This window comes from Epinephelus fuscoguttatus, linkage group LG21 (assembly GCF_011397635.1).
Source record: "Epinephelus fuscoguttatus linkage group LG21, E.fuscoguttatus.final_Chr_v1".
Lineage (NCBI taxonomy): Eukaryota > Metazoa > Chordata > Actinopteri > Perciformes > Serranidae > Epinephelus > Epinephelus fuscoguttatus.
Genome location: NC_064772.1, coordinates 11,615,225 through 11,634,847, shown reverse-complemented (window position 1 = coordinate 11,634,847; position 19,623 = coordinate 11,615,225). Strand labels below are relative to the sequence as shown.

The following is a 19,623-nucleotide window of genomic DNA, read 5'->3' as shown; positions in this document are numbered from 1 at the left end:
TGTTGCTAATCAGTGACCAGGCAACTTCTTTTCCAAGCGTGTAGGCCAATATAGGCAGCAATATTACAAGTTCCCATAACAGATGACACTCTAAAACAAACTATAAGACAACCTGAAAGCGCTCTAAAACAATATAAAATCAATAAAAATAAGCAAGGCTCATCTAATCCTGCATACAATAAATAAAGGAGACAGAATCCAGAGTCATAACATGGCCTAAAGTGTGCTGGACCACAGGCCCTGAGAAAGCACCCTGAGTTCAAAGAGATTGATGTTGACATCTGATAGCAGCAGTTGCAAAACGAACTGAAGACAAACTGTATTTCTGACTGGTGTTCAGACTGATTCAGCTACTTTAATTACAGCATAGAGTGCACAAAGGGCGATCAGGCTTTGCTAAATTTACTCCCAGAAAGTGCTGCCAGAATCACCAACCGCAAAGACTGACAGCTTATCAACACTATATTAAATTCGATCCTTGTGACGCCAAGCCGCCTTTGCTTACATCGCAATAAAGCAACAAAATTAACTGTTCCACTTGGTGTTCAGACAAATGAAAACATTTAGCTGTACAACTTCAGGACGTACAATGCCAAAGTAAAAGAAAACAGTGAGCAGCATGGCAGAGAAAACAACTGACTCACCATTGACAGGGGTGGGGGCTGGGCCGGTGCGGTTCTGGGAGCTGGCTCCTCCAGACAGGGTCCGGGTTAGTCCTGACACTGTCCGGCTAAAATCCCTAAATCCTCTGCGAGACAAGTCTCCTCCACCCAAGGGGTGATGGGATAGCGTCCGTGGTCTGAAGTGCCTCCAGCGGCAAGATTTAATGTTCAAAAGAATCTGGCTGAGGTCCATAGGTGTTGGCGATGATGACGACAGGGGTGATGAGGAGGAGGGAAGGTGGGAGGAGCTGGTTGGGTCCGAGGTATTGGTTTCTGAGGTACTGGTGTTGGAGTTGCGGAGCGGAGAACTTGGAAGTGGTGAGGCGAGTGGTTCGGGCTCCGGGTCAGAGTCCAGGCTCTGACAGATGCTGTCGAGATCTGTGTGCGCTCTGTCCAACAAGATCCTGAAACAAACCCAAAACTTATTAAAATAAATCCCCACCAGCAAGCTGTTAAAAACCATTAAAGTCATCTGAGGTCAGATACAATGGAAAACATGCTGTAGTCATTATCAGCACATAACAACATCCTCATCCTTTGGTTATGGAGTATTGCACAAGTGTAGCTATTTCCTGCATACCATTCATGTAATTACAATGTCCACTGGGCCAGTACCAAGTATAGCTGGGTATTGCACAAAAAAAAAAACATAGGACAAAAACATGCAGTTCTGCCATGAGTAAAGAACACTTAGGAACACTTATGTAAGGGAACAAGACAAAGTTTACAGCTGCACTGATGTGCTTTGTAAAATCCAGAAAAAACACACAACATTGCTGAGGGGGGCAGTTCTGCAAACATGCACTTGCAAAGCTCAGTACTGGGACCAACCTGATATCCGTTACTATGTCTAAAACAAATCAAGACCAGCCCTGACATGTTGATAAAATTTCCCGCAACCCGACACATGATTAGATACACCATTACATTATTTTGCGAAAGACACTATCGCATTCAGACATGAAAAGCACACTCTCAGTGAGCTCCAACTTGTTGCTGACATAATGCAAAGTAACACACACTTTGAAAAGAAATAATAATTTTGCTGCTGTGTCTAAAGTAAACTTCTGGCCTCATCGGCCAAGGGGATCGGTAGGTGAAAAAAATCCACATGCCAAGTGCCCGTGAATCTATAGAAATGCATTTTGTACTTGTTACACAACTTTTGTGGACACCTGACCTGGTGAAGGACTCTGTAGTCTGGCTAAAATCTTTTTCAGTTAGGCATGAGACTGGTACCTTAGCAAAACTGTCCAGTAAGATTTTTAGGTGTTGAACAATTGTAAATTGTGCAGTGCTGGCTGAAACCTCAGGGAATAACTAAAGCCATAAGAATGTCTGTGCTAGATTTTATGGAGATCTGTGTTAAGATATTTAACTCTGGACCCATGTTGGAAAGAACAACAAATCAAACAACCAACAGAGCACAGACACACTGCTCCTCTGCCTAACCAAACATACCAAGCTCCCTGTATTCTAACATTATCAAGTATTGCTATCATAAGTACACCTCATATTGAAGTGGACTTTTAAATTCAGAGATAGACCAGTCCATCAGTCTCCCTAAGGGCAGGTGAGAAGGTTGACTGCAGAGAGAAGCAGAACATTGCTAATCTCATGTGCGCCTGTGAAACAGATACTGCCTCGACAACACCTGGCACTGTGGAAGCCGCTGGCTAACTCCTCCAGTCAGTGTGTTTTATTCAATCATCTGTGTAATTACTGAGGAGATATGAGACAAAGCTGCGGGACACGCTGCTGCTTAAACTCAGCGGTAGCAAAGTTTTCTGATTTGTCTGCAGGCCACAGTGACAGGTGAATCCCAAAATGGGACTGTCATGTTCATCACTTTACCAGCCAGCTTGATATTCATAAAAGAATGTGCCCGCCAAATGATCGCTGGTAACCTGCCAAAGAGCTGGTATGGTAAACAACCGCAGCAGATACAGCCAACGCTTGGCTGAATTTCCCCCGCTCAGTATTGGTACTGGCAGCATTCCTACACACATTTCATTTCAAATTTCAACATTTTCTCAGACTTCATTTTCTTCACTGAAATTGTAGTTTTCATGAATGTAATGAATACGTAGTGACAGAGCTACATGCTGATTATATCATACTTAATCTTTACATCACAAATGACAAAAATGTGAAAGAGTGGATTTAAAGCTCCACTAAATATAAAGTCATGCACACATCAGAATTTTCAATTGAGCCAAACTTCCACGACTTGGAAACAATCCACTTTTAATCTGCTTCTGTACCTGCGGAGGAATCCAAGCATTACTAATCAAATCAAGTGTGAGGAAGCCAAAACAGCCACATGGAACTCACCTGCCCCCTCTGCCCACACGGCGCCGTGCCAAACCTATGCAGCGCCGTGGCATGTTCAGCGAGGTCAGACAGAAGCGGAAGCGTGGGTCGCCAAGCCCACCCTCTGACGGGCTTACCCAGGGCCAGTTGCCATTCTTGTCTGGACGAGACTGCGGGAAGATGAAGAGGAGATGCAGGGAGAGAAAACAGGGGAGAGAAGATGTCACATATTTAAATAGAGAGAAAGGAGAGACATTGGGAAGAGAAAAAGGGGAGTCTTTGTTATTGCATTGTTGTGTCCAGCAGAGTGTGGAAGACTAACAGCCAGGGCAGCCAGACTGGCCAGCCTGCTGTTGGCACTATAAATAGAAGCACGGGGAGTCACAGGAGGGCACTCACAGCATAGTACTGACAGCCGGCCTTCCTCCTAAACGCATAGCAGCCATCTGGGTCATTCTCCTCTTCTGCCTCTGAGGAACCTGAATGGATCTATACAAGAAAAACAAAAGAAATGAATATTTTAGGATGTGAAATTACACACTTTTAAAGCTTGACAAAATCAGCATGATGTTTAGAGTTGCTTTACAACAAACAGTTTTTGAGTGGGTGATGACAGCTCATGTTTTCCGTTCCTTGTTTGTTCATTTTTGATATTAGTACCCACATGAAAAGTGAAACCACGTCATAACAAAATCCACTCACACTCATCTGAAAATAATTACCTGTGAGAAGGGTTCTTCATCTGAGCTGGGGAAATCATACTGGTTGAGGTCCTTGGGATTAAACACCGAGGGCCCTGAATGTTGAGGTGCCGACAAAGGAGGGATCTTGGGTTTCTTTACATATTGCCTTTTGGTTCGCACTGCCTCCGTCTTCTCCGGCTGTGAGGACAAGTGGGAAACCGTGCTTAGTGTTTATGCTACAGTCTGCGTAATCAGAAAGGCATTTCAAAATGCAGCGCAATACTGTTAGTGGCAGCGTGGTGTTGGTGGTCTATGCACAGGCGAGGAGTGTGTGCAGAAACAACAGTGAGTAAAAGAGGCATTGATATGCAGATGGCAGCATGTGCCAGATGCCGCTGCTGAGCCAGATGGCTGCCCCTCCCCTCAATCCAACCCGTGCCACCGTTCACCCCAACTTCCCCAGTGGGACGACCCCTCCCTGTCTGAACAGACTCCAACTCTACGAGGATTAGTCAGATTCTATTCAGTCCTTAGACGAAGGGGACAATGCAAACAGAGAGGCAGGGCCTCTACAGCGTAGAACTGCTGTGTCAAATCAGCGCAAGGAGGTGAGGGTTAGAGTGATGAGCGAGGAGGGGGCAGAGTTAAACCAAATCTGAGCGTCAGTAAACAAAAGGGAAAAGTCAACCAGCTGGTAGAGGAAAAGGGGGTGGAATGAAAAAGGGGGAAATAGTTGCCTCCCTGCAGGGCGGGGGGAGGGTTGTTGGACACAGGAGCTAATGAAGTTATAATGAGAAGAGGTGACGCAGAGTTCACAGTACTGCTGTGTAATGAAGTGCTACATTGTCAAAGCATATGGCAACTTAACATGAAATGTTTCGAGTTTGAAGGAGTCAGCAGATTAAGTATGTACCCTACTGCCTCAATGACATAACTCTGATTATCAGAATGTACATAACTTGATGCACAACTGTCAGTCTTTTTGTCCGAGGGGCCTGATAAAACTAATTCGTCATAAATGTGCACTACTTTATCTAAAAAAAAGTGAAACCATTTTCCTGAGGGAATTTACACATACATGAGAAAACTTGAACTGTAAATGGTGAGGCATACAGTAACATTTATTTCCTTATATCTATATCTATCTATCCATCCATCCATCCATCCATCCATCTATATCTAATTACTCTCAGTGTAGCAATGGTTTTCAATAATTTATATCTAGCTGCTGTTTAAAGGGGTCCTATTATGCAAATTTTCAGGTTCATACTTGTATTTTGGGCCTCTACTGGAAATATACATGCTTTAGTGTTCAAAAACCACTTCATTTTCCTCATACTGTCTGTGCTACAACACCTGAATTCATCCACTGTCTGAGACACTGTTTAACACCTTTCTCTTTATGTTCTTCCTGGAAAAGCCCAGCCTGCTCTGATTGGTTAGTGTTTTCAGGTCTTCCACATCTCAAAGTCTAGGCACCATCATTGCACCCCGGAAATGGCCACGACATCTGCAGCCAAATTTACATGTCTCCCTGATGTTTGCATGTAGCTACATGTACGTTAGCAGTGTACTTGTAGCCGCGGAATGACTGTACCAGAGATTAGCACCACTTTCTACCGTAAAAAAAAAACTGTGTGTTGCAGCAAGATGATCCTGTGATTATCCTAAATCAAGGAGATATTAACATCAGCAACCAAGATTACACGTTTCCCTGACGCTAGCATGTAGCTTCATGTAGCAGTTTTGGCTACGTAATGTAAACACTTGCAGTAACTTGTTAGAGCAGGTGACAATGTAAAGAAATCTGTCAAAAGCTGATGTAATTTGGTAAGCAAAGTAGAAAAAAAGAAACCTGTTGGAGACAGAGTATTCAGAGCAGGCTGAAACCTGAGGTTTCTGCTCACAGGGATTACATTTACATACCATTACCTTATTATTTGAAACTTTGCCCACATTTACTATGAGCATCTGACAAAGGAAAAGCATAATAGGCCCCTATAAATTATCCATCTTGCCAACAATGACAATGTCAAGATCTCCTGTGAGTCAGTGCTCAATGACAAGTATAATTTACAGCATTATACAGCTCCCCACTTCAATCCATCATCAACATGTGAATTGACTCAAGTGAAGGACAAATGTGAAGTCAATAATATTTTCTCTGGAAATCATTCCCCATTCTCTCCCTGACATTATTAGGAGGGAGCCACTGTGTTGTGAATGTAGGCGGCCTTACTTTCTTGTAGTCCTTCATATCCAAGTGGTCCTGGTGTCTGTACTGGTTACTGCTGGACGGGGGAATGATGGGGATGGTGTAGACAGGCTTCACCAGAGCTCGCTGTGCAAGTGCCTCTGCCATCACCTCGCTGCCAAAGTCTGGCATTGCATTCCTGGGGGACACAGAGAAAAGGAATGATACTTACAAATCAAATGCAGGACGGATTTAGAGATTATTTCATGGTTAAATTTAACCACTATTTATGAATTCACAGAAACAGGTCCCAGTACTATCAGTACAGGTACAAAAATACCTTTTACATTAACAGTCTAGTATGAAATCTGGACTAAAACTTTTGCATACTGTATTGTGATTTATACTGCAACATTCTGCTATATGAATGCTCATTAACGCATGATAGTCAACATCATATAGCTGCGGCCAACCGACAAAAGTACCCCAACGTCAGTGTGTAGGGACATGGCAAAACACGCTACTGTCAGGCTACACACACACCATGCTGTACACCTGGGTCACTATCTACACCAGCATAATATCATGAAGTGGGCTGGAGAAGCTATCTATTGAGAACAGAGCGGTCCAATCTGGGAGTGAACACTGGCAGTGATGCGCAGGCAGAAACCAGGCTGGGATAACAAGAGGAAATTGAAATGTCACTACAAATCAAAAGCACTTCAAGGAGAGGGGTCCAATTTAAGCTCACACTGACAGCTACTTTCAGAGTAAATTCATTCTATTCGCATGTCATGTTTAGATGGCTCACAAAGGCTCCACTGGGGGAAACAAAGAACAATTCATAGAGGAACTTGGAAAAGGAAACGAAAGAAAATGATTACAACACAAAATAATACAAACATGTAGTCTAGTGTACTTCCAAACAGACTGGGAGGAAAGATTCCAGCAGCCGCAGAGAAGTCAATAAGCTAATTTGCTCCTGACACTACTGAATAAAACAGGTGAACTCTAAATTGATAATGCATGCAAAACAGTGTGTGCATAACTGTGCCCCCAATTAACACAAGCAGCGGAGCCTGACTTCACAGAAAATATGTGGTTGACTCTTTTACACTATCAATCTTGCAGACAAGTGTCCTAATGGCCTCTACTTGGGATTTCAGCTTGACGAGTAAACAAAAGCCTAATCAAACATGAAGGTTAACCACATAAGCCATCCAAAACACCGCACGTAGTTAAAGGTCTGACACAGTCACCTTCTCAGCTTTCCGGAGTTGAACAATTAGTGCTTTAAAACCTTATCAGAAACCATTTCCAAAACACTGCTGGGGAGAACAGGAGCAAAGCTGCATGAAACAATATTATCCAAAAACAAAAAAGGATATCTGTTCATGAACATCTGTCATCTAATCAGACAAGTGAAGCATGCCTTTATCACACTCTTGCATTATAAATCCCAGTGAAAAAGCCTCCTAATAGCAACTACTTGCCTAACAAGGTAGCTGATGCAGTTCAGACAACCCTAACAAACGCTGCCAAACTCTCTCTGGGCCAATTTCACTCGCTGGTCTTTCCTACCTCTTCTCCACTATCTCCAGTGTGAGGTGCAGCAGTTCCCTCTTGCTCTTTTCCCTCCTCTTGATCATCTCCAGGATGGTGACAGCTCGGCTCAGGTCCCTGCGCAGTTTCAGCATCTTCTCATATGACACCTCGTCATTCTTTCGGTTCTGAAAATGGAACAGTGATAATTCAGGCATAAAGTGATCCCATTGATGCTGAAACTTTTTCAGACATCAAGTTACAGAGTCTCCTGCTACTAGGCCACCAAGACAGCACAATTTCTCCTATATGCCTTGTTGTCTGCCTCATTATCCTGGCTGCTGATTCCTACCTTCCTAGTCTGCATCTTCTCCGTCCGTCGGCGGAAGGCCACATAGGGGTCGCTGGTGCTAGAGCCATCCCGCTTCTCCTGCTTGACGTTGGGGATGAGGGAGCCACCCTTGCAGGTTTTCCTCTTTCGGCTCCAGTAGTCAAACACCTCCTTGATCAGCTCGTCGTCCTCCTTCAGCAGCAGTTTGGCCTCCTGGAGACTGACGAGCTGCAGAGTAACACAGGAGAGACCAAGTCAGTGCAACGCTCAGAGCCTCAGAACTGTGACGATTGATGGGACTCATTTGTTGCATGTATAATAACATAATAAACAGTACAGAGGAACCCAGTGTTTTAAACAAGCTGCAGTCATTTCAAACAGCCATAAATACTACAAAACAATCCTTTTTTGGCTTTCAGCAGTGTGGAGGAGTTGCGTTGCCTTCAGGCACATGTCATAACCTCATACTTCTAAGTTTGACAGTTGTATGACTTTAAGTAGCCTACGTATTAGTCAGAGATGACAAGAACTCCATGCAACAGCTCAGTGCACAAATGCAGTAGCTTTCCATAACTATTAAAGAAACCAGCCACTAAGGCAATGACCCACCTCTCGAATTACTAAATTACAGGGTCAAAACCAGAGAGTAAAGCACAGTCTGACTCAGTTAGTTTACTTAGTCTGTGTAAAAGCAAAACCAGAGATGTGTTTGTGCAAATACCGTGCAAACCAGTTCCTTCCCCCACACAGACTGACAAATACCTGCTGTCCGCTGCCTTTCTCCAGTCGGTCGATCATTTCTTCAAACTGCAGCGCCGTGATTTCCATTTTCTTCTTCAGCTTATTCACAAACGTCTCATCCTCTGAATCTAGGTCGTAGTCTGGCTGCTCTGTATCCAAACTGAAAGCTGTGAGATGGAGAGGAGTTTGTTACTAAAGAGACAGACACAGACACATTAATTCAAAGGCATTGCCAGGAACAGGACTGCCTGAAGTAGACACAACAGCGCTTCTGTAAACAATGCCTGAGCAGGCTGCACTGTGCATGAACCTGATGACATATTACTAAATAATTATGACATATTGAAGCATATTTACCATATTTCATTACTCAGCTCTTTACCTTACACGGACAAATTCACAATGTGCAGAAATTCTGTACCATTTGTTGAATAAGATGAGTTGGATGGAAATAAATTAAAAAGTGTGTTTTGAGAACAAAAGTGAAAAAGTGCCATGTCATGATTTCATAATGCATAGTCATTTTGGACTTAAGAAGCAGTACATTTCAGGCAAAGTCAATAAACACAGGCCACTGGGTATGAAATGCAGACGCCTTTGTCTTCAGACTACTGCCAACCTTCAAAAAATAAGCACACTATTTTAATCATGACAAAGCACTGTGCTTGTGCATGGTCATGTGCCCTCACCAACGCAATGAAGCAGTGCTTCAGGACAAACACCAGGATCCAGGCCAGGAACTTAACCAGCCACTTGCTCATAAATACTGCCTGTGGATAAGGTTTTCTGCCCTACCAGTCAGTCTTGCCAGAATTTCCAGCCATGGCCTGGAGATTCTCCAGACCGTAACATATTAGCCTGATATAATGTGGAAAATGTCTGTCCATCAGCTATTGTGACCACTGGACAAAAAGTATATGTTTACTGCACTGTCACTCTCAGAGCTGCACTCTAATAAACACATTAACCTGTCAAAACCTGAAGCATTTGGAAAGGCATGCATTCCCTCTCACCACCCCATATTTAAACTGTTAGATAACAGAAAGAGTGAGTGAGTTGAAAATTATGGTGAAAATATCTGCTAGAGCAGTCGCTGGGTTTACATGTTGCGAAATCAGACACAGCGCATTTAATGGCTGCAGTATTGAGCAAAACACACCGGATTTGTTCTCATATGTAAAATACGTCTTTGTTTAATGCCATCCCTGCAGATGAGGGAACTTTTGTAATCATTGTAGAAACCAGAAAACAAATCACTCTTGCACAAACTGCCACGAGTATCTTGTCACTGTTGACCAGATGCTGGTAACAGCATTTGAGTGTGTGTAAAATATTTGCACAGACGGATGTGTGAAATATTAGGCAGTAACACTGGTGATAGACAGCACACGCAGCACTTCATTTTGGTTGCAAACGTATTATTTTGCCTGTGCCAATATGCCAAATTCATTTTTGAACAGGGCGTTCTGTTGGTGCAATTCTCCTTTCAATCTCCCCCAATAACCTACTGACCTTTAATTTGTCTCATCTGTGGAGACTGCTCAAACACATTCAAACATTTTCTGAAATCACAGATCTGCTATCAGACTCTCTGGGGACAACAACAGTTCCAATGTAGCACATGGTGTGTGTCAAGACAGACATACAGATGTCCCTTTCCCACATGAAATCTGCAACACTGCTGTGTTTGATTATCCACACATGCTAGTGATATCCACAAGTGTCCACACTGAGACTCTATATGACAGCTCTACTTATTTTTTTTTAGCACATGATCTGACACAAACGCTGCATTAAGCAGCCAGGTGCACTGACCTCACAACCACAAAACTAACTGCTCTACAAACCCCAAACTCAAACACAAATCTCTCCATCAGCAGCACAAACCCCCTGAAACCATCTCCCAGTGCATCCAAACAGCAACAACATCACCACGTGCTCACAGACCACTAACACAGCTAAGAGGATAATCCTGTTGCAAGCGGCCCGCTACTCACGCTGTATGTGAATAAGCTGCTTTGGCATCTTGAACTCCCCGGGGTAGAGGGACTCGTAGTGCGTGATGTTGCGCTCTGCCTCTGGGACGGGGATAACCATGTTGTCCCGCTTCTCGCCATATACCTGCTGCGCCGAGATGGCCCGCTGGAGATGGTGCTCCTGCAAGAGAGACAGAAAACAGCTGTTTACAATAGACTGCTATTTAAGGAGCTCTGCAGACTTTGCTAATTTAGTTTTATAGTGTTCTTTTTCTCCCAGAGACATCCTCACACTCCCAAGGCAAAATGAATACCAGATTTATCAACCATTAGACCAAGACTGTTTTTGATAAATATTTCTTCATTACACGGATATGCATTGAGGAATAAAACACTTGGGTATGATGGGAATTAAAAGGAACAAGACTGATTTAGCTTGTGAAAAAATACAGCTGTTTAGTTTAATACATGTTTTATTTGTTTCCAGATGTTTTGAATACCCAGTCTCATTCAGAGAGGACTATCAACCACAGAACAACCCAATATTCCATATTACAAACATTAAAGTACAGGATTTAACAGCACAGGTTTGCTGTTTTAGTAACGTGGGTCTTCCACACAAGCTTCAGCACAATCACAAGTGACATCTCAGGAGGGATTACAATCCCAAACTCTCATTGGACTTGCAGGATAGTTTATGAGCACAATATGTTGCAGAAGCTATGAGGAAATAGTTGCACAATGTTTAAGAAATAGAAATCATAAATAACTGATAAAAAAAACCCATGAATTTCCTTTCTTTGCAGTTGTTTTTTTCTTCCCAGTATGAGTCCTGAAGCCTGTTAAAACGAGTGCAAAACATGCTGGCAATTATCCAAAAAGCAAGTATTTCAAAACAGGATCAGGCTGCCACAGTCACATATCATCCTAAATCCTTTTCCCTTCCTTTACTAATCATCTTCCAATGTTTTTCCTGGCATTTCTTAGCTCTTATTTTTCAACCCTATCTGTAATCATTTGTCTAGGCTTGTCTAACCAGGCAGAACACACTATTTGTCACAGTATGTTATGCTTATATATACCATCAGATCTCAGTGCTGTTTCTCAGGAGAAATGAGTCACTGGAAGAAAAATCGTGTAGGATTTGGGGAGCTGAGGGGGGCCTGTGAGATACAAGGAGCATCAGCAAGTGCACTGGTGTGTCAATCCACCGCCAACACACAGACGTGAGATTCACTCAGCGTAGTTGTACTTCAAAGCATGTGCTTTCTGGCAAAGACGTCATTTGGAGCCCTGCACAGGTAACCCTACTATCACAACAGTGACTCACTGTTTTCACTTGCTGCAACTGCCAGCTCAAGCCAGTCGCAAAGTTAGTCGAAGAAGTAAAAAAGTTTATGAAAATGCTGTTGCGCATTCTGAGACACGGGATCACAGATTAAATACCTGCATCTTTCTCCAGCAGCAAATCTGGTACTTTAACTAACTTGGCAACACAAGCAAGGACGTTGGCAAATGAGTCACACAGTTTGACTCTTGAACTCGGCGAGCACAGAATGTTTTTACATTATGCAATCTGATACAAACACCTAAAAAATGTGCCGCTGAGAGAAATCCCACACCATTAAATCACACACTGTTGAAATATGCCTGAATAGCATATTACTCGAGGGTCTTTAAAAGCACCCTTATTATTGAGTGATGAGAATGTAATGGTTGACTTTCATTGAAGAGACAGCTCATCCCAAAATCAAAAACATATTTTTTCCCCTCTTACCTACTTTTCAGTCTAGACTGTTTTGGTGTGATATGCCGAGCGTTGGGGATATTGGCCATCAAGATGTCCGCCTTCTCTCAAATATAGTAAAACTAGATGGCACTTGGCTTGTGGAGCTCAAAGTGCCCAAAAATATATTTGAGAAACACAACAGCAATGTCTTCTTCCAAAAAACATGATCTCATTACTCAAGACAAATCACAGACCTTGTTGTGAGCGGTTGCATACAGGAACTGTTTTTATTCCCCTGAACAACAGCCACCGACTGTGTCATGAGTATAAAGAGTGCTTATTAGTGCAATACTGCTAGCTCACCTGAGCTAGCTAAGGTTACAGCTAAGCTGTGGAGGACTCCATAAATGTTTACACTGTGCAATGCTATGAACACAAGCCTCTTATCCATTAGTAGTGTGTGGTGATATGGAAGAAGGGTGAAGTTTGGCAGAAAGAAAACAGCTCCTACATGACACTGCTGACAACGAGGTCTGTGGGTTATCTTGAGTAACTGGGAGGTGATTTCTGTAGGGGGGTAGAGTGGACGAGTGACATCTTGTTCCATTATTACGGGTGTGAATCACTAGTTTCATCCTGATGTGAAATGATGTTGATTTCCTTGGACAAAGGTACGATATTTGGAGATATCAGAAAGTCTGCCACAATACAATTTTGATTCTAATCAATTCAGGGGTCTACAATTGATTTGATTATGACAGTCAGTATCCTTATTATATTTTTTTTTTGGCTGCTTACCATTATCTGCATGGCACTAGGCTGCTAGCACTAATTAAATGTTTAGGAGGGAGGTTTTGCTTGGACAGAAGTAGTGACAATTTCAAAAATAAAGACGTATCTTAAAGGACATTATGGGTGGGGGAAAAAAACGATTTTTAGATGCATCAAGATTCTGTCTCGAACGATGCAAGCATCGATGTGGAAAACTCATAAATCGATTTTAATTTTATTCTTATATTTAATTTTCAAATTACTGCAACTCCTCGACCATTCACACTATCAATGTAATTCCAACGGATTCTGAAAGCTGAGAAGTGGTGCTATACGGTACATTACAGTAGTGACGTCATTACCTGTGGAGCAGGGGAGGGAAGTGAGCACAGCAGGAGGAGAGTTTGGGTGGCGTTTTTGTAAATAATATTTAGTGTTGGAATTAATAGTATTTGTGGTTTTTTGAGAGGTTTTGAGTTTTTTTATGCCATGTTTTTGGGTGTTTTTTGACGTGTTTTCATCGTGTTTTCACCATAGTTCGTAGTTTTGCAATCGTTCGTCTTTTTGCAATAGTTCGTTTTTTTATAGTTCATAGATAGTTATAGTCAGTTATAGTTTTGTAAATACTGGATGAGAAATGTCGAGGAGGTCGACGAGGGACAGGAGAGTCCTGTTGAGATTTCTGGATAAGAAGGATGGACCGGAGGAGACTGGTGGTGTGTAGTCATCTCAACCACAGTAAGTAATACAGTTTGTATGCACTGGATATGTATTCCCAGCTTCATTACAATAATGTTTTTCTGTTTTACAATCAAAATCGTTGCCCTTGGAATCGGAATTGAATCGAATTGTGAGCTGCCTAGAGATTCCCACCCCTAAACAACATGTACTGACATTTTCACTTTGCATCAACAATACTGGACCGTTAATTATTTCATTGATATATTGGTCCAGATTGATAAAACGCTGTAGCCCTATCCAATATATTATGGAAAAGGCAGCCGTCTCTGCAGCCAATATCTCCAATACTTGGCAACTCACACCAACACAGTATGGATTGATAAGAGGCACCACGGGTAAGAGGAAAATATTTTTATGATTTGGGGTGAACCACGTAAACTCTAGTAACATTTCCATCAAATAAATTGCAGCTTATTACAAATATATGCTCACTCTGTAGAGCACAATCTTTGAAGGCCTTCTCTTGGTGGTTGATGCAACAGATGGTCAATCCAGTCAAACTAACAGACCCATCTTGCTCTAACAAGTATTTTAACAGGGCTCCTACTCATTTTACACGTTACACACTTTCTTTTCACAGCCACAGTTTATTGGGTGGATTCTGAAATATGGGTCAGTGTTCAGTGACATACCAATTGAGGCTGGCAAATATGGCCATCGACGAAACCGCGTCTGTGCATGGCTAATTTTCATTACCCGGAAACCATTCAATTTTAGACACTTCCATACTTGCGTGGGAGCTTTAAGTGGTTAGGGCCTTAAGTATAATCCAAGGCCATGAGGAGCTCTGCATGGAGTAACAGGAGAACCATATCAGCGCTGTGAGCTGGCATGAAAGGACACAGCGTGTGTCCAGAGCTGAACCATCTGCCCCTGGTAAGCTTATCAACAAGCTGAGCGCTGTACACTTTCTCTGCAACCAATGGACAAAGAAAACAGCTTATTGCATGATCCAGACTATTGTGAAGTCTACCTCGAGGAGGTTGGGACTTAAGTGAAAGTGTTCACTCAAGAGGTTTCAGGCAGCATCCATCACCAAATGCCTGCTTGTTAAAGGCTGTAAATGATTTGGGATGTAAACATACATGTACCACAAACAAAACAGCCATCTATTCATAAATCACTAGTAAATTGTCACCAATATGAGCTGGCATGTTACTTTAAACACAACTGAATTTGGCATGTTCACACATGCAAATCACAGGTTTTGGAGGAAAGAAAGTGCCTCATTTGGCTTTGATTGTCGCAGTGTGTGCAGACAGTCAAGCCAAGCTCACTGAAACTTTCGCACAGCCCTGTTCGCTGCCCACAAACACACAACCACCCGCAATAAGCCAACAGTTTCTGCAGCCACTGTGGTTTTCTGTCCCCACATCTCAGCAACTTTCGACTTTAAATGTGTGTGTGTGTGTGTGTGTGTATATATATATATATATATATATATATATATATATATATATATATGTAGATAGATAGATAGATATACACACACTTTAAAAAACAAGCTCTGAACACTTAGTTGGGACTGCATTCTTGCAGTTCCTTCAGCTCTTCATGTAATGGCACTCTGACAACTGAGAACACAGCAAAATCAATTTTATTTATTTATTTTTTAATTATTGTTTGTGGGCTTTTTGCCTTTAATGACAGGACAGTTAGTGAAAGGGGGAGACAGAGAGAGAGTGGGGGCTGACCTGAGGGCCGTGAGCCAGATTCGAACCTGCAGCCGCTGCAGTGAGGCCATGCCTCTGTACATGGGGCGCCGGCACTATCCACTACGCTACCGACACCCCAGCAACAGTACACTGTCAGCCTTAACCAACGACTACAAGCAAAAGCTACTGTACATCTATGTTGACAGCAATTGCTACTTTTAATAGAGAAACATTTAAATGGCATGTATGTATGGGTCAGTACTGACCTAAGAACATGGTTTATTATGAGTAAAGATTACATTGTGTACATAAAAATAATAGCCCTGGTTTTGCTTCACATTATACAATGAGGCAAAAGTCTAAACAGGAGCATCCAAAGGAAACCTACCATATTTTGAAAGCCTAAATGTAAAATATGTTTCTTCCAAAACATCCATAAACATTGTATGCGCCATTACTCAGCGACAGCCACCTGGCATGACTGTGTGGACAGTAGTTACAGAGCTCTGATGACAAACAGACGCTGGCAAACACAAGAACAGATTCCTGCTTCATTAAGGAGTTGTCAGCCGATATGACATGACCTTATGTAAACTCTGTGAACCAACGCTTAACCGACACGGCGCTGGGGTTTGTTCTCTCATGTAGCTTGTCAAACACATCCTCAGACCTCGCCCTCTGTGAACCCCACTGTCTGACATGCTGATGAACCCTGAGCTTTGTGAGTTAAGGAACCTGCATAAAGAGTGAGCGTAAGGAACCAATTAAACCTGAGCCTGGCCCAGACTTCCTTTCGCATGCTTCTGTAGAGAATATCAGCCTGGCAGATTTGCAGCAGGCTACCCTGAGCTGCCTCTGACTTAAAGATATCCTGATCTTTCGCAGCTGTGATCCTCACAACCAAGGTGCACAGCCTAGGATTTCCTCTGTTGAGGAACTGGGTGAGTAGGGATAAAAGGGCTTTTGAGAATGGCACATGGGAAATAGTACACTAGGCTATTCTAGGACCTCTAGCAACTGTCTGTTTTAATCGAATTAAAAGCTGACAAGTCACTACTGTATGTTTGTTTCTGAAAAAGTCTACATTGTAAGATTGTTCAGGCTGAAACGCTGACTTCTCTTTATTCTCATTCTCCCCAAACAAACAAAAAAGCAGGCAAGAGTTCAAGGACACTTCCAAGAGAAAATGCAACTGAGTGTTAATGCTGGCCAGATGCACAGCGGGCACAAATGTTACAACGTCTCAGCGACAGAGTAGTTCCTAACTGCTCTGCCTCTCACCCCAGAAAACACAAGCTAATATCGAACCTACAATTCTCTTTCTTTCTACACAAAATGTTCTGGGACTGTGGAGACTTCACAGTGGCAGTGCTGCTTTCTGTCATGGCCACAGATGCAGATAGAGGAGAGACAAATGAAAATCTATTTTTCACAGCACCACGCGTTCCTTCCATTAAATGTTCCCAAGAAAAATAGATGACTCCAACAAAAGTTGCCATGGCAACAAAAGTGTGGCCTCCAGCAGGTGTTTTCAGCTCATGCCGACCAGAGGAAGGCAATCTGCTCAGTGAGTCAAGGCATAAACCCTATCTAAAATCCACAAAGCACAGCCACGCATGCCATGAAACTATCAGGCAGCCAAAACACAAGACAGGCTACCACTACATTCTTCCACAGCAAAATCAGAAGACATGTCTGATGTTTTATATTATCTATAATTAAAATGTAATGTAATGTTTCTTAATAAACCACCACAAAACACCAAAATGACATAATCTAAGTAGCAAAACATGCATCACACTGTTGCTGGGGCATGAGAGCTATGCAACTTTAATAAGGGTGTGTTCCTTCATAAGGTCATGCGGTTGCTGTGGCAAGTTGTCGCTATTTTGAGCACTAAAATGATTTCATAATTTAGGTCACATATATGCATGTTTTCATCTAATTACCAGAGGATAGCTAACATATATCTGAGCAACAATCTGTGTCAAACAGAGTTCATCTTCGCTGTTTGCGTTTTCTGATCTCTATTCGATCATGGACAGCTAGGACTGCAGCAATAACCAAAATATTGCAACACTGCGCCACTGACAAGCCAACCAGAGGACATGGCAAGCAACCATCACGACCATTATGTTCATCTTATTTTTTTCCATAGGACTGCTGAATATTTACACTATGCAATTAATGTCAGTGGCGTGATGAGGCACTGAGCATCTATCCACTGAACACTGCACACTTGCATTTTGTTTTCTGGTTGCCAAAAGTTGAAAAATATTAACTTTGGGTAACACGCTGCAGCTGCTTGTCACTGTCGCTTTTTACCTAGCCCTCCAATCCCAGTGGCGAAGAGGCGAGGGACCAGGGTTTACGTACCAGGCATATGCAGGCTTTTTGTTGGTATCACATGCAGCTGTCCGACAAAGAAAATATCAACGGCCTTTTAGAAGCTAAATCATTTAGGCTGTTTGCAAAATTGTATCGCGCTTGATGTGAATTAAACAGGCAGTTACATCGAAATTACGTCTCTGGGCAAGCATGTCATCATTGAATTGGATCATATAATGTTGTGGTGGTGACTTTAAAACTTCAGCATAGAGAACTTTTATTGCAACTTTCGTTTCTGTCTGGTTTCTGTTACCTTACCTTCAAAATTACTGCTGGCTTTCCGGAGCCTCTCCTGTTCCATCTGAGCTCTGAGTCTCAATGTGAAATGATGTGAAAGCATGCACAGGCATCAGTGTTGACTGGCTATCACTTGTGCCGTGCAACCAATCAGAGGGGGCTGTAGGCGGGACATTGCTACAAAGCCCAGTGCAGTGGGGACTGCAGGCAGGGAGCGAGACGGCTGTATCAGAGCCAAAGGAGGGAGTTTTAAAATACATTTATTTGATCGGTTATCAATGAAAAAACGTCCGATGCCGATTACGGTAAACAGTAGGTTGTGTTTACTCGCACACTGTGTGCCTAAATCATTTTCCCGGTTCGCACATATATTTTTAGGGGCTCGCACTGCAGAGCACTTCTGCCTGTGCCGGACAGAAACTTCGCCACGCTGGAAATCCGGCGCTGTGCGGGAGAACTTTAACCCCTGCTTACATTGAATGAACTATAATAAATTTGGGCAATACAGCTCAAATATAAACCCAGACAATGCAGATCAGATTTTAGGATGTTAATTACAGACTCATCTATTTATCCACCAAAGCTGTACAGAGTGCCTCCTTGCCTCTTCAGAGCACACACCATACTCACAGCAGTCACACTCTCCCTTTTAGTGTTCTCTGTGCGGTTAGGTGGCGGCATCAGGGATAAATTCTCCACAAAGACACCGCAAGTCTCCTCGTAGAACACACTGGCGATACACTTCACTCTACCACAGCAAGCCCGACAATGGATAGTGGGGTGATTTACAATAATGACGCGATTAGTCACTTTGCTCAATAGGCTGCTTCTTAATTAAACTTGTATTTAAGTTATTTAATTTGAAGTGATTTATTGCTGTTTAAATGTAACCATAGGCTTTTAAATGGCTATTTAAAACGTTCGTCCGGTAGCTGTTCAATATGGCGGGAATATTAAGGGCCACACTGGCCATCAAAAAAAAAACAAACAAAAAAAAAAAAAAACCACACACAAGTCTAATGTAAATCCCAGGTGGGACTAAAAGTCGACCACAATGACCAACCATCACAGCACTGAACTCTACCTTGTACAGACAGTTTAACTAATGTGGATATTTTATATCATAGCAACCAGACGCAACCAAAGCGTCTCAGCTGGAAAAACACTGCGCCCCTTAACAAGTGTTGACTTTGTTTTACAACTGTTACCTTTTTCATTTAAAAAGCATTAATACACCTCTTAACAGCCTCACAATAAAGATTTATAAAGCACTAAACTCAGGATAAACTAAATAATTTACAACAACAAAAATTATAGGTAATGCCACATATTGCGCTATTGAGCCACCCTTAATCACTGCGACAACCCCAACAACAGCAGTTAATATTGTAATCAACATACTTATTTATGACATACTTTATTTCTTCTTGTGCCCTTCCTACACTGCACATTGTAAGACTTTGCTGAGACCACTGTGACACTTGTGATTCCTGACACACTACATCTGCTCCTCTGAACATGACTTGATGAATATCTGCATATCTACGAGCGCAATTGTAACAATCACAGACTCCCTGATTAGGCGATGGGACAAAATGTCCTTGTTGGCTATTGTCTTGGCGATGCATGTACTAACTCTACTGCTTCTACAAACTGTGCA

At 42.5% G+C, this 19,623-nt stretch overlaps 1 protein-coding gene across 2 annotated transcripts in view; it reads right to left on the bottom strand.

The window, feature by feature from the left end:
- Positions 1-19,623, bottom strand: part of LOC125882062 (enhancer of polycomb homolog 1-like) — a 39,033-nt gene that overhangs the window by 11,045 nt on the left and 8,365 nt on the right. For both annotated transcript variants that reach the window (XM_049565699.1, XM_049565698.1), the window contains 9 exons: positions 10,464-10,623; positions 8,488-8,633; positions 7,747-7,953; positions 7,434-7,582; positions 5,898-6,051; positions 3,698-3,856; positions 3,375-3,464; positions 2,997-3,145; positions 645-1,066 (listed from right to left, as the gene is read on the bottom strand). In XM_049565699.1, coding sequence (XP_049421656.1) covers positions 645-1,066; positions 2,997-3,145; positions 3,375-3,464; positions 3,698-3,856; positions 5,898-6,051; positions 7,434-7,582; positions 7,747-7,953; positions 8,488-8,633; positions 10,464-10,563 — 1,576 coding nt within the window. In that variant the 5' untranslated portion in view covers positions 10,564-10,623. The remainder of the gene's footprint in view (positions 1-644; positions 1,067-2,996; positions 3,146-3,374; positions 3,465-3,697; positions 3,857-5,897; positions 6,052-7,433; positions 7,583-7,746; positions 7,954-8,487; positions 8,634-10,463; positions 10,624-19,623) is intronic.